General features: G+C 33.1%; 1 protein-coding gene across 1 annotated transcript in view; it reads right to left on the reverse strand.

Moving 5' to 3' along the window:
• The window catches only part of CSMD3 (CUB and Sushi multiple domains 3), a 639662-nt gene that overhangs the window by 484540 nt on the left and 142272 nt on the right, over nt 1-12850 (reverse strand). The window contains exon 9 of the mRNA XM_074202120.1: nt 11029-11198. Within this exon, the coding sequence (XP_074058221.1) occupies nt 11029-11198 (170 nt within the window). The remainder of the gene's footprint in view (nt 1-11028; nt 11199-12850) is intronic.

Consider the following 12850-nt stretch of genomic DNA (forward strand, 5'->3'; position numbering starts at 1 on the left):
TTTGAAATGCTTTTTTCAATTTCACCAAAACTGGTTTTTAAGATATCATTTTCTTCAACTTTTTTTGTATCTCCTTCATATTTTTCTTGGAGGCTTTGAATACGGAAGCTTTGATCTTATGATCTTTTGAATGCATAATTTGATCTTCCATAGGACTAAAGTAATTGTCTATGGTTGGAGTTTTTCCCTTCTGTTGTTTACTCATTTCCCCAACTCATTTCCTCTAACTCTTTGTTAATGTAGAACTTTGCTTCCAGGTTGGAGGCCATACTGTCCAAGTTTTTGAGAGTTTTTGCAAATGCTTTCAGGGACACTCCTTCTAAGGACCTCAATTCCTTTAAGGTCTTATGAGAGGCTCTGACTGCTCTCCTGACCTGGGCTTCTCTTTGTTCATGACTGCAAGCACTACCCCCCCCCCCCCCGGCATTGAGGAGGGTCCCTGCTGCTCTATGGCAGTATGGGTCACTAATCTGTGACCTGTTTCTGATTATGGGCAAAGCAACAGAGTCCTGCCTCACATATAACAAAGAGACCTTTACAGTCTCCCCCAATCCTCTTACTGTCCATGGGCTGAGAGCTCTGGAAGCAGCTGCTGGGTGGCTAGAATAGGTTCTGCTCTTACTCTGATGCAGCAGAGTTCTCCTTGCTGAGCTTCCCAACTGTATGGAAGTCCCTGGGCTTAGAGGTCTGGAAATTGCTGCTACTGCTATAGATCCAGGCACCTGAAGGACCTAGGCATCCTTCAGGCTGTTCCTGCATGGTTGGAGCTAGTTTGCTTTGGCATGGACTCAGACTGCAATGACGACCCTTTCTAACTGCTTACACAGACCTTTCCCATGAATCTTCCAAGTTGTCTTGAGCTAGAAAATTGTTTTCTTCAGTCTTTTTGTGAGTTCTGCCACTCTAGAATTTGGTAAGAGTCATCATTTTCAAGATATTTGGAGTGTTCTGGGGGAGAGCTTATCGGAATCCCGTCTTGGTTCCACCCTCCCAGTTAGAGCTCTTCTAGAGCTCTAGAGTTTAGACTGGGCTGCTTCTCAGGAAGGAACAATATGATATCTCCAAGGGAAGCCGAATGACCCTTTGGCAGCCCAGGGAGGAGTTTCCTGTCCAAGTAAAGATTGAGACCATATAGTGTCTCAAACCCCTCTTAATTTCGAAATTCTGTGACATCATGATTAAATGCTAATATGGTTATGCCATGTTTATGCTTAACTTTATAAAAACATAGCTAAGTGAAAAACTAAGAAATCTTACAATATTACATGAAACTATTGACTTTACAGATGTGAATTAGAACCTATCTCCCAATGTTTTTTCACAAAAGAAATAAAAACGGCATGATATCAATGTGACTCCTAACTGTGAAGCAGCAGGGGGGAATCAATAAGTGATATTTATTCAGTAAATATTTATTTAGCACATATCAAAGAGAAGTATAAAGATGATGGGATTTATTATGTGTCTCTTTATGTCCTCATTTTTACTTTTGATAGCATTCTCACTGCAGTCAGTAGAATCAGACTCCTTGCTCCACAAAAAGTTTATCAGTTATTATTTTAAAGGAATAGGGACTAGACATAAGGATGTGATTACAAATAATATAAACAGATTTAAGCTAGTTTTTAGTATTTATATTCTTTGAATTAATGTTGTAAAACAGTATTATGTCTCTCAATTATAGATTCAGCAGCTAGATATATTAACAAGAGAAAAAAATTATATGCAAAATCTCTTGAACCAGGTAAAATATTGTCATTTTAGTTGATTATAAATACTAATAGATAGGGTGGCTAGGTGGCACAGTGGATAAAGCACCAGCCCTGGAGTCAGGAGTACCTGGGTTCAAATCCAGTCTCAGACACTTAATAATTACGTAGTTGTGTGGCCTTGGGCAAGCCACTTAACCCCATTTGCCTTGCAGAACTCTAAAATAAATAAATAAATAAATAAATAAATAAATAAATAAATAAATACTAATAGATATTATAATAAAAAAGAATGAAAATTTTTTACCTGAAAATTAACCAAAGTATGTGTTTTATAACATATCAATTTATGTAACTTTCTTTTAAAGGTAGCAAGTGAAAGATAATTATGTTTGTATTATCCTCACAGACATAGCATAATGAAGCCAGGATGGCCTGGGTTTAAGTTATGAACTTACAAACTGTATTTTTCCTTCTTTATTATACTTCCTTAAAAAAATTAATTCTAAGGGGCAGCTAGGTGGTGCAGTGGATAGAGCACTGGTTCTGGAGTCAGGATGACCGAAGTTCAAATACGGCCTAAGACATTTAATAATTACCTAGCTGTGTGACCTTGGGCAAGCCACTGAATCCCATTGCCATGTTAAAAAAAAACCCAAAAATTAATTCTAAATATGTTATTCAGTTTGTCACAGAAGAGCTAGATTAAAATTACTAATCTCATAGTTTTTCTGCATTCCTTCATGAAATAACCCTTAATTGCCTGCAATTAATTCTAAAATCTTTAACAGATTCCATCCTATAAAGTAATAGATAGTAAGTTATCTATCTATCCTATTAATAATGAGACATACAATTAGCATGAGTTAATTTGCATTAGTAAATAGAGAGAGATTAGATTATTCACTAAGTAAACAAATGATATATGGTCAAATAAATATTTTTGATGCCTAATTTATTATTTTAGAATGGATGAGCTATAAATATCTTTACCTCTCCCTTCAAAGAACTTGTCAGATAACATCCACTGTTTTCTTTGGTACTAACAACATTATTGCTTCCATATAGAATTTATCATTTCTTTATTATATTGCACAATTGAATGTTGTAGTAAATCTTTGTCAATCTGAACTTCAACAAATCATAAATAACCAACAATCAGAATGAGGGAAGAAGGAAAATCATTATTGATAATTTGTCCTGTGATCCACAATCAGTCAATAAATATTATGTGCTAGGCACTAAGGACATAAATGATAAAGTAGTCACTGACAACTATATAAAATGCATGGTGAAAGGGGTTTTTGTATTCCAAGGGGAAAAATAGCAAAAAAATTAATTTATTGAATACATTATCATTCAAACCCAGGAGCATATAAAAATGAGATATTTCAAACTCTGTCTACAAATCTAAACAAGGAGAGAAAGAGTCAAAGAAGAAAAGCTAAGGGTAACAGGGAGAGGTGTGGAATGGGGAAAGGAGGAAAGGATAAAAGGAGATGAGGAAAAGAAGTCAGCTGAAAGACATTACAACTATCTGAGATATAATAAGTGGTTCTCATCCTTCCACTGGGATGTTAGGTGGCACAATGGCTCTGAAGTGAGGAGGATCTGAGTTCAAATTTGACCTCAGAAACTAACTAGTTGTGGGACTTTGGGCAAGTCACTTAAAGACTTTGTTTTTTTTTTCTTTATCAGTAAAAGGAGCTGGAGAAGGAAATGGAAAAATACTCTAGTATCTGACAAGGAAAATTGTATATGGGATCAAGAAGAGATGGACAAAACTGAAAATCCATTAAGCAAAAACAAAATTCTTCTGCCTAAAAAATGAATTTGAACTTTCCAAAGTCCAACTCCTTCAATTTTCGACTCATATATGTGAGATGTAGAAATTGCTAAATAATTTGGTTTTGTGGGTTTAAACATTTCCAGTTAGGGAAAAAAACAAGAAACTTGATCAAGAAATGAAAAAAAAGGAAAACTCAGTAAAATGCACATCTAAAATTTTTCATTTACTATAGAACTGTTGGTGAAGTTGTGATCTGTTATAACCATTCTGCAATTTGGAGAGCAATTTGGAACTAAAATATGTCTTTTTAATTTTTCATTAACTAGAGATATGAAATATCTCACGCTTCTTCTTGTATCTGTACCTGACCTACCAATGATCTAATATTATCCTCCTAAAATGTCTGTGTATGGTCTGTCTGCTTTCAAAATGCCCATGGTTCCAAAATTATTTCTATGATCTAATTGCACATTCTCAGTGAGCAGAACTTCATTAGGTAGTAAGAGATTAGATATTTCCTGACTAAGTTTTGTTATTCTGCCTCAATTATCTCAAAGATATTTGAATTTGAAAAGATTATTTAAATTTATCAAATGAATCTTTAATCTTTGAAATTTAGACACTATAAAAATCACTATGGGCAAAATCATTATGAAATTTTGGTCCTAAAATATACATATTTTTCCTATTTTTTTGATTTTATATTGTATTTACCCTTTATGTTGTTGCTGCTTGTTCAGTAACGACAGACAGCTAAATTTCATGGCTTCATTTTAGGTACAATTTTATTTATTATGACTTGATTGTCTACCCAATATCACTTTAATCTTACTTTCAAATCTCTTTAGATAAAGGAATAATTTATGAACAAACAGGCAGAGGAGACATAAAATGGATAATTTTGACTATATTAAAATTAAAAAGGTTTGCGTAAACAAAAACAAAGCAAACAAAACCTGAAGGAATGTACAAGTGTTATTGATAAAGGTCTCATTTCTCAAATATATAATGAACTGAATCAAATTTATAAAATTATAAATCATTCCCAAAACAATAAATGATAAAAAGTTATAGTACTTTTCTTTTTTAATTAATTTATTTTATATCCACACATGCATGTATATTTTAAGTCATAAGATTACCTTCCACTCTTCCTTCCCAACCCCCTATAGAACTTTTCAAATGAAGAAATCAAAACTATATATTTCATATAAAATGCTATAAATCATTACTGATTAAAGCAATAGAAATTTTTTTTAGGTTGGGTTTTTTTTTTTTTTTGAGGCAAATGGGGTTAAGTGGCTTGCCCAAGACTACACAGCTAGGTAATTATTGTCTGAGGCCGGATTTGAACTCAGGTACTCCTGACTCCAGGGACTGTGCCACCTAGCTGCCCAGAGAAATAGAAATTAAAACAACTTTGAGCTATCACTGCCCCTATCAGATTGGTTCACATGACAAAAAAAAAAAAAAAAGGAAAATGATAAAAGTTGGAGGGGATATGAGAAAATTGTCACACTAATGAATTATTGGTGAGGTTCTGATCCGATCTAACCATTCTGGAGAAAAATTGTAGAACAATCTGGAACTATTCCAAAGGGATATAAAGTTCTATATATCTGCATACAAAAGCTCTGCATTTAATATAGTAATCCTTCTACCAGGTCTGAATCCCAGACATATTAATAGTAAGGGAAAAGGAAAAAATAATAAGGGGAAAGTCCATATTTTTAAACAAATATTTACAGCAACATGTTTTGTGATGGAAAAAATGGGAAATTGGGGAGATGTACATCAATTGGGGAATGGCTAAAAAAGTTGTAGACAATTGTGTTGGAATACTATTGTGCTAACAGTAATGGTAAGCAGGATGATTTCTAAAAAAAAACATGGAAAAACTTATACTGAACTGATGCAAAGTGAAGTGAGAAGAACCTGGAGAACACTGTACATAGTAAAAGCAATATTGTAATGATAATCCACTATGAAAGACTTAGCTGGTCTGATCAATAAGATTCATAATTCTAAAGGACTCATGAAGAAAAATTCTACCCACCTTTGAAGTGAGAATCAATGGAATCTGAATGTAGACTGAAGGATCTTATTTTTCTCTTTATTTTTGTGGTCTTTTTTTTTAATCTGTGCTTTTTTTTTTCACAAAACGACTAATATGGAAATGGTTTGTAAATTAAACACATATATAACCTATATCAAATTGTTTACCATCTTAGAGGGTGGCGGTTGGGAGGGAAAGAAAGAATTTAGAACTCAAAATTTAAAAAATAAAACACTGATGTTTTATATGTAATTGGGGGAAAATTTAAAAAAGAAAAAATTAAAAATTGAGCTCATTCAAAGTAAAGTTTATGAATATTTACATTGTGGGAGACAAATGAAGAAAATGATAAAATACATACTTCTCCAAAGTCAGTGTTAAAATTAAGGATGCACCATATATCTGACAACTTAGTTCATACAAAAACATTAAGTAATATAGAATTAGCTCTTATATATATGCATATAGATATGGTTGTTTGTTTCTTGTCCTTTGTTATCAAAGAAGACAAAAATGACATCATTATGTTGGAGACAAGTTGCAGTGCATCTTATCGTGGCTGATCAGACCAATATGAACTCAGAATACTCTGCTATGGGTCAGGCACAAATAGTCCATGTGGACACCTAGGTGGTGACTCTAAACTTATACATCTCACATTTTCTTTGAGTTGCTTCAATTCTTCCTTGCCCATAGAGAGCAACACCTTCACTGATGAGGGCAGATCAAGCTGGGTGGTGCTGTGCCAAGCTGCACAATTAATTCCGAAGTTCTTTAGCGACAACTTCAAAGTATTCCTATATCACTTCTACTGTGAGTGTTCTCCATCAATTAGTCTTTCTGGTGATTGTAGATTTGGCATTTGAATAATGTGTTCACTCCATCATAGTTGCACTCTTTAAAAAAACATTTGAATGCTAGGCAGTATAGCATAAAAAAGGACCTCATTGTCTGCTATCTTCTCCTTCCAGGTGATCTTCAGAATCTTCCTAAGATAATTTAAAGGAATTCAGTTTCCTGACAAAAACTGTCAGGGTTGTCCAGGTTTTACAGGCATAGAGCATTGAAGTAAATAGAATGGCTCTGTAGACCTTCAATTTGATAATCTCTCCCACACTTTCTTTTGGAGTCTCCCAAATACTGACCTAGATCAGTGACAAGCTCATTGTCAATGTGTACCTCCTTGGAAAGGATACTACCAAGGTAATTGAACTTGTCCACAGTACTCAGAACTTCTCCATTTGCTGTAATCCATGGTTCCATATGTGGATGGTGTGGTACATTTGTGTTTTCTTGGTGTTAACTGTTACATCAAAATTAGCAAAAGCAGCAATGAATTGATCTATACTTCTTTGCATCTCAGCTTCAGAGGCTGCAAACAGAAGATCATGCACCAACACTCCCTCCACTCTGATCTTGACTTGAAGTCTTTTCAAGTTGAAGAATTTGTGATCAGTGTTGTAGCTGACTTTAAGGCCATATTCATTCTCAGTGAAGGGGTTTGATAAAATGGCTGTAAACATCAGGCTAAAAAGCATGGGAGCAAGGACATATTCTTGTTTCACTCCATTGGTGATTGGGAAATCTCAAGAGCATCATCTACAATTCAGAAACTGGGCAACCATGCCATCATGAGATTGACATATAATATTGATGAACTTTTCTGGGCAACCAAATTGTAACATAATTTTACAAAAGCCTTCATGACTGACAGTTAATTATAAATCATCAGATCTATAAATTTTGCATACAAACCTCTGTTTTGCTCCTGGCATTTTTCCTGGAATTGTAGGGTATTAAGCACCATTTTGACTTTTCCCTGACCCTTTCTGAAACCCTCAGGAAAGTGACCTTCTTCCAGGTGAAGGTTCAACCTATTGAGAAGGACTCTGGCTATTTTACCAACAATGACTAAAAGAGAAAAACCCTTGTGATTGTCACAAGACAATCTATTTCTTTTACCTTTATAGAGAAGGATGATGGAGGCATCCTTGAATTTTTTGGGGAATAATCTCTTCATGTCATATAACCTGGAAAATTTCAGTCAGCTTTTATATGAGCATTGGACGCCCCACCTTGTAGATCTCAGCAGGAATAGAATAAGCACCAGGTGCTTTGCCACATGACAAGAGTCTAATGATATTCAAAACTTCTTCAATTAGAACTTCAACTTTAGGACAGTTTGACTTCAACTTGAGGTAAACAGTCTATAGCTTCTGCAATGATTGATGGTGGTCTGTTAAGAACACTAAAGAAGGGTTCTCTTAAGAATCATGTCCTATGTGACTCCATCAGAACTAAATAGTTGGGCGGCTAGATGGCGCAGTGGATAGAGCATGGAGTCAGGAGTACCTGAGTTCAAATCTGGCCTCAGACACTTAATAATTACCTAGCTGTGTGGCCTTGGGCAAGCCACTTAACCCCATTGCCTTGCAAAAAATAAAAAACCTAAATAGTTGTGATGTACCCAATGTCTTTGACCCAGAAAGAGTCTTCAGCAAGTCATAAAAGCACTTTAAATTGCTATTATTTGCATAAAAACTGAATTTCATCTACCTTCTTACTGAATCAAGAATGTCAAAAGACATCTAAAGACAAAAAATTATACATATATACATGTGTATATGTATATAATATTGTCCAAGAACAATGTTCCTAGGAATATAAAATTTTATTTCATTGTTTTCATTGCAACTAAAATTTTGAGAGTAGGTTTATGTAAATCTTTTAAATTGACAAAATAATATAAATAATTGCTCAATAATTATTTTTAAGAAATAGAAGTGAATTATTTAAATAAAAATAAATTACAAAACTTATAAACAATGCATAAAAAAGCATGAAATAGAAAATAAGACAATATTTAACTTAAAATTATATTCTTATAAAAATTAGAGTTTTTAATTAAGGCAATGAGATATATAAGCAAAATTTTAAATTATGTTTTAATTATTCCTATGTTACTTTTATTTATGAATACATCTCACTTTCTCATTGATAGATAGTAGATAGCTAAGGGACATAGTAGATATGGTGCCTAGTTAGAGTCAGGAATGCCAATGTCCAAATCTTATCTCATATATTTAATAGTTGTGTGATCATAGGTTAGTTTCTCCACATCTTTCAGCTTCTGTCTCATGACTTAAAAATGGAGATATTAGCATCTGCCTCTCCCTCTCTTATATTTGATTATAATAATCAAATGAATAATACACATATGTCAATATGTAATATAATAAGTTAAAATGCAAAATATGTAAGCACATAAAGTTCTTTAAATGTGAGCTATTATTATTACCAACTTAATATTTTTTAACAAAACAAACAAGAGAAAAAAGTAGTTGTCAAATTAACAAAAATGTCAACTGAGTTTGAAAGTAGTAAAACAGAGTAGTATAATCTACCTCTGCAAAGGACAGGAGGTATATTTTTTATATTTTCTTCAGAGAAAACCCTGGTCATTATGAAATCTTAATTCATATCCAATGTACAAACAAGTTAAGTATACCATGGATCATAAATGCATTTTAAGAAAATTTTAATACTATCTTTTAAGTTGATGACTCTTCCCCTAACCCCCAAATGTAAGTTACCTTTAATATAAGCAAATCATGAAAAACTGATGATCATTAAGGATAACAGCATTTATGAATACCTTATATATACTACAATTTTCTTCAAATAGAGATGTTTGTTTTGGTTAATGTTTTTGAATTTATTTTGTGTATATTTATTTGGTTGTTGTTTCATTTTGGTTTTTTTTTTTGTTCTACTTATTTCACTGCATGATTTTATAGAAACCTTACTCTGAACATGAGCAATGCTGCCTTACTGCTTAGGACCATATCTGATTCTGCCTGAATTGAAAAAACAGTTTACCTTATTGGTCACTGATTAGGAAGAACTGACAACTCAGTGGGAAGGCATTCTAGTTTTTGATTGTAGATCATGCCAGGTATGTTTTTTTTTGTCCTTTATCTTTAGAGGTGTTGGAAAGGAAGCTTACTCTATCATCTATCTCCACTCATGTATCACCACCACTTCTACCAGTTGCACCCAACCAACCCAGTTTCCCTCATTTTCTGAGTTTGTGCAGACCACTCACTCATGTGCAGCACAAACTTCATCTTCCAGGAACACCTGCTTTCTCCTTGCAGTATCCCCTGGACACATCTTTCATTTACCTCTACCTGATGAGAAAAGGATCTCCTAGAGACCTCAAACAGCACAGCTACTACTTTTTCCAGGATATTTAGAGAAGACTTTAAGGATGAACTTGTACTGTCTGAATCATTTACCTTCCTCAATGTAATTTTCACCATCCATTTATATCCTGCAGTTAGATTCATTCCTCAAGGATTAATCTTTATACCTCTTTCATCTTACCATTATTAGTGCTTTCTTTTTCACTTTTTACTTTTTTTCTAGTCTTCCCTGAGATCTCTCCTGACAGCATTACTTTCCTTATCATCTTTTCTAGTATTGACAACACTTTTATTCAAATTCCTGATAGTGGGTGGGAGGTGATTGAGAATATGACTTGCTTACTTATCCTTACCACTTTCAGACTGTCTCACTACTATCACTTTTCTTCCTTTGAGATTCACAATATTTAAATACATCAACCAATCAAGTCTCCGTTTCCTAGAAGGATCCTTTCTGGAACTTCAGCAAATTCAGTTCCTGGTTTTCAACTGCCCTATCACCATTCTGTATTCAAAATGGGAATTTCATCTTTCATATTGCTATTTCCCTAAGTATATTAACTTCCAAGTTCCTTAGTCTACTCACTTTCCAGAAATTATTTCTTCACCTCACCAGTTATACACAGATGTTGAACTAACTTTTATCTTATTATACAAAAGTTCATGAACCCATAGGGCAGTAAAACTTTTATCATTATATAGATTTCCTTTTGTTTTATGATTGCTAACCTTATTTCTTGTTATTAAAGTAATTTCATTTTCTCCATTCCTCAGTTATCCTCCAGACTATCAGTCCTGCACTGGTAATACTTTTTCTGTTCTCCACCACTTAAATCAATCAGTCCTATAGTAACCTCTACTCTCAAATAACTCAGGTAACATATTATTGAACATCCTCATCTGACCAAATCCCTCTCTTCTCTTGCGGTATGATGCCAAGTAGAACTGGAAAAAAATCATAAAATTGTGCCAGTGATGTCAAGATATAAAATACAAATTTATGCTAAAAATTTCCAGTGCAGTCTTACTATAGCAACTCAATTTTTTTCCAAATCCCCAATTGATTAATGAATTTTACTTCTATATATTTTACTTTTTCTTAGTAATTAGGGAAGTATTTTATGATTATGAGAATGATCATTGTCAAAAATGTACAATTTGATTTTATAACATGACAGCACATACTTAAACATATAGTATAATGACCAAATAATAAATGATCAATAGATACTGAAATACAGAATATAGATGCATCAACAAACTACCTACCTTAAGAACATCCCCTTGTGCTAAGTGAAATGTTCTGGCAGAAATATTGATTCCTTTCCCTGCTTGTACCTGAATGCTATAAATGCACTCATGGTTGTTTTCATAGTTGAGAGGATAATTGGGAGACAGCAAGATTCCTTCATTATTTGTTGCAGATGCACCACATTCCGCTGCAAGTAAAACAGAATATTGAGGTATAGCTTAATAGAGAATATTAACATTTTTGAATAATGCAATGTATGGAAGTATAAATGCCTTTCAGTACATCAATAGCATTTCATAATACCTAAAATCTAAATGGAAAAAAATTAAAATTACAGAAATGTATATGAGATATTTTCCTCATAGAAGGTACAAGTATTTTTATAATATTCATATTAGGAAAAGGAGTAGGAAGAAAGGGAGAGGGAAGAAAGAGGAGAAAGGAATGAGACAGGAGAGAGGCAGGGAAAAACATTAAATTTTCTTCCTCTTTAGATTAATGTAATCAAATAAGTCATAAATAATTGAACTATTGCTCTTCCATATTTGAGCTCTATTTTATGTAATGATAAACAATTCATATAAACAGAATAAATGGCAGATTTAACCATAATTTTGTATGTTTACTATTTTGTTACTATTTTTGCCTTCTTTATACAAATTTCCCCTCCTCTCTCCCACACTAATATGCTAATAGTATCAAGTAAGTCATTTCCATTCACCCCTCACTAACCAATAATCAATTAAAACATATTTGCAAGTTATTTTCTCAAACTATGGAAGTATAATGTCTGGAATGAATGAATGAAAAATTCTAAGCTTCTAAGTCTGATTTGGAATGTCTCAGAAAACCTCTGAGTATTTTCAAATTTCTCAGAGAATTTTTAAAAAAGAATCAAAACAAAAATTTCATTTTCTGCTATATTTTTCATGTTATTTTAAGGGAATGAGAATATTATTATGTAACAGTAACATAATGACATGTAATATGATATGCCATTATTAATAATGCACTCATTTCCTACATTTAGAAATAGTGTTACGCAGAGTGTTCACTGAATCCTGAAGTTCTGGGATAGATGTGGAAATATTTTTATTGGAGACACTTGTGGCTCTGAGGAATGAAAAGACTATTGAAAGACTATTTTTTAGTATATTAATGGGATATAGTACATGCCAAGGTGGACATTAGAAATGACCTGAATAAGTTATTAATTAGTCAATACCATCATCAGTAATCTTTGTGCATCACCAATAGTGTGACCATAGAAAAACAGTGTAAAGAAAAGATATGTTTATTTTATTGGATGTTGAATGAGAGATAAGATAAGAGAACAAGGGACTGATAAGGTATAAGGAAAGGTATAAGTGAAAAATAAACTGAAAATTAAATTTTTAAAAGAAAAGTCAAAGGGGAAAGATAGTAAAATTTTGGTGAGGAGGAGTAAGAGAAAAGGAGAGAGAAAATATAAATGGAGAAAGATAGCATGGAGGGAAATACAGAATGAATAATCTTAACTATAAATGTGAATGGGATGAACTGTCCTGTAAAATGGAAGCAGATAGCAGAAAAAAATAGATTAAAAACTAGAATCCTACAATATGTTGTTTACAAGAAACATATTTAAAGCAGAGAGATACACACAGGGTGAAGATAAAAGGTTGTAGCAAAATGTATTATGTCTCAGCTGAATTAAAAAAAAATCTGGGATAGCACACCTAATCTCAGACAAAGTAAGAGCAAAAATTAAGCTCATTAAAAGGTATGAGGAAGGAAACTACATCTTCTTAAAAGGCACCATTGACAATGACTAAACATGTATGCACCTATTGGTAAAGC

Source organism: Macrotis lagotis, chromosome X (assembly GCF_037893015.1).
Source record: "Macrotis lagotis isolate mMagLag1 chromosome X, bilby.v1.9.chrom.fasta, whole genome shotgun sequence".
In the NCBI taxonomy this organism is placed as follows: domain Eukaryota; kingdom Metazoa; phylum Chordata; class Mammalia; order Peramelemorphia; family Peramelidae; genus Macrotis; species Macrotis lagotis.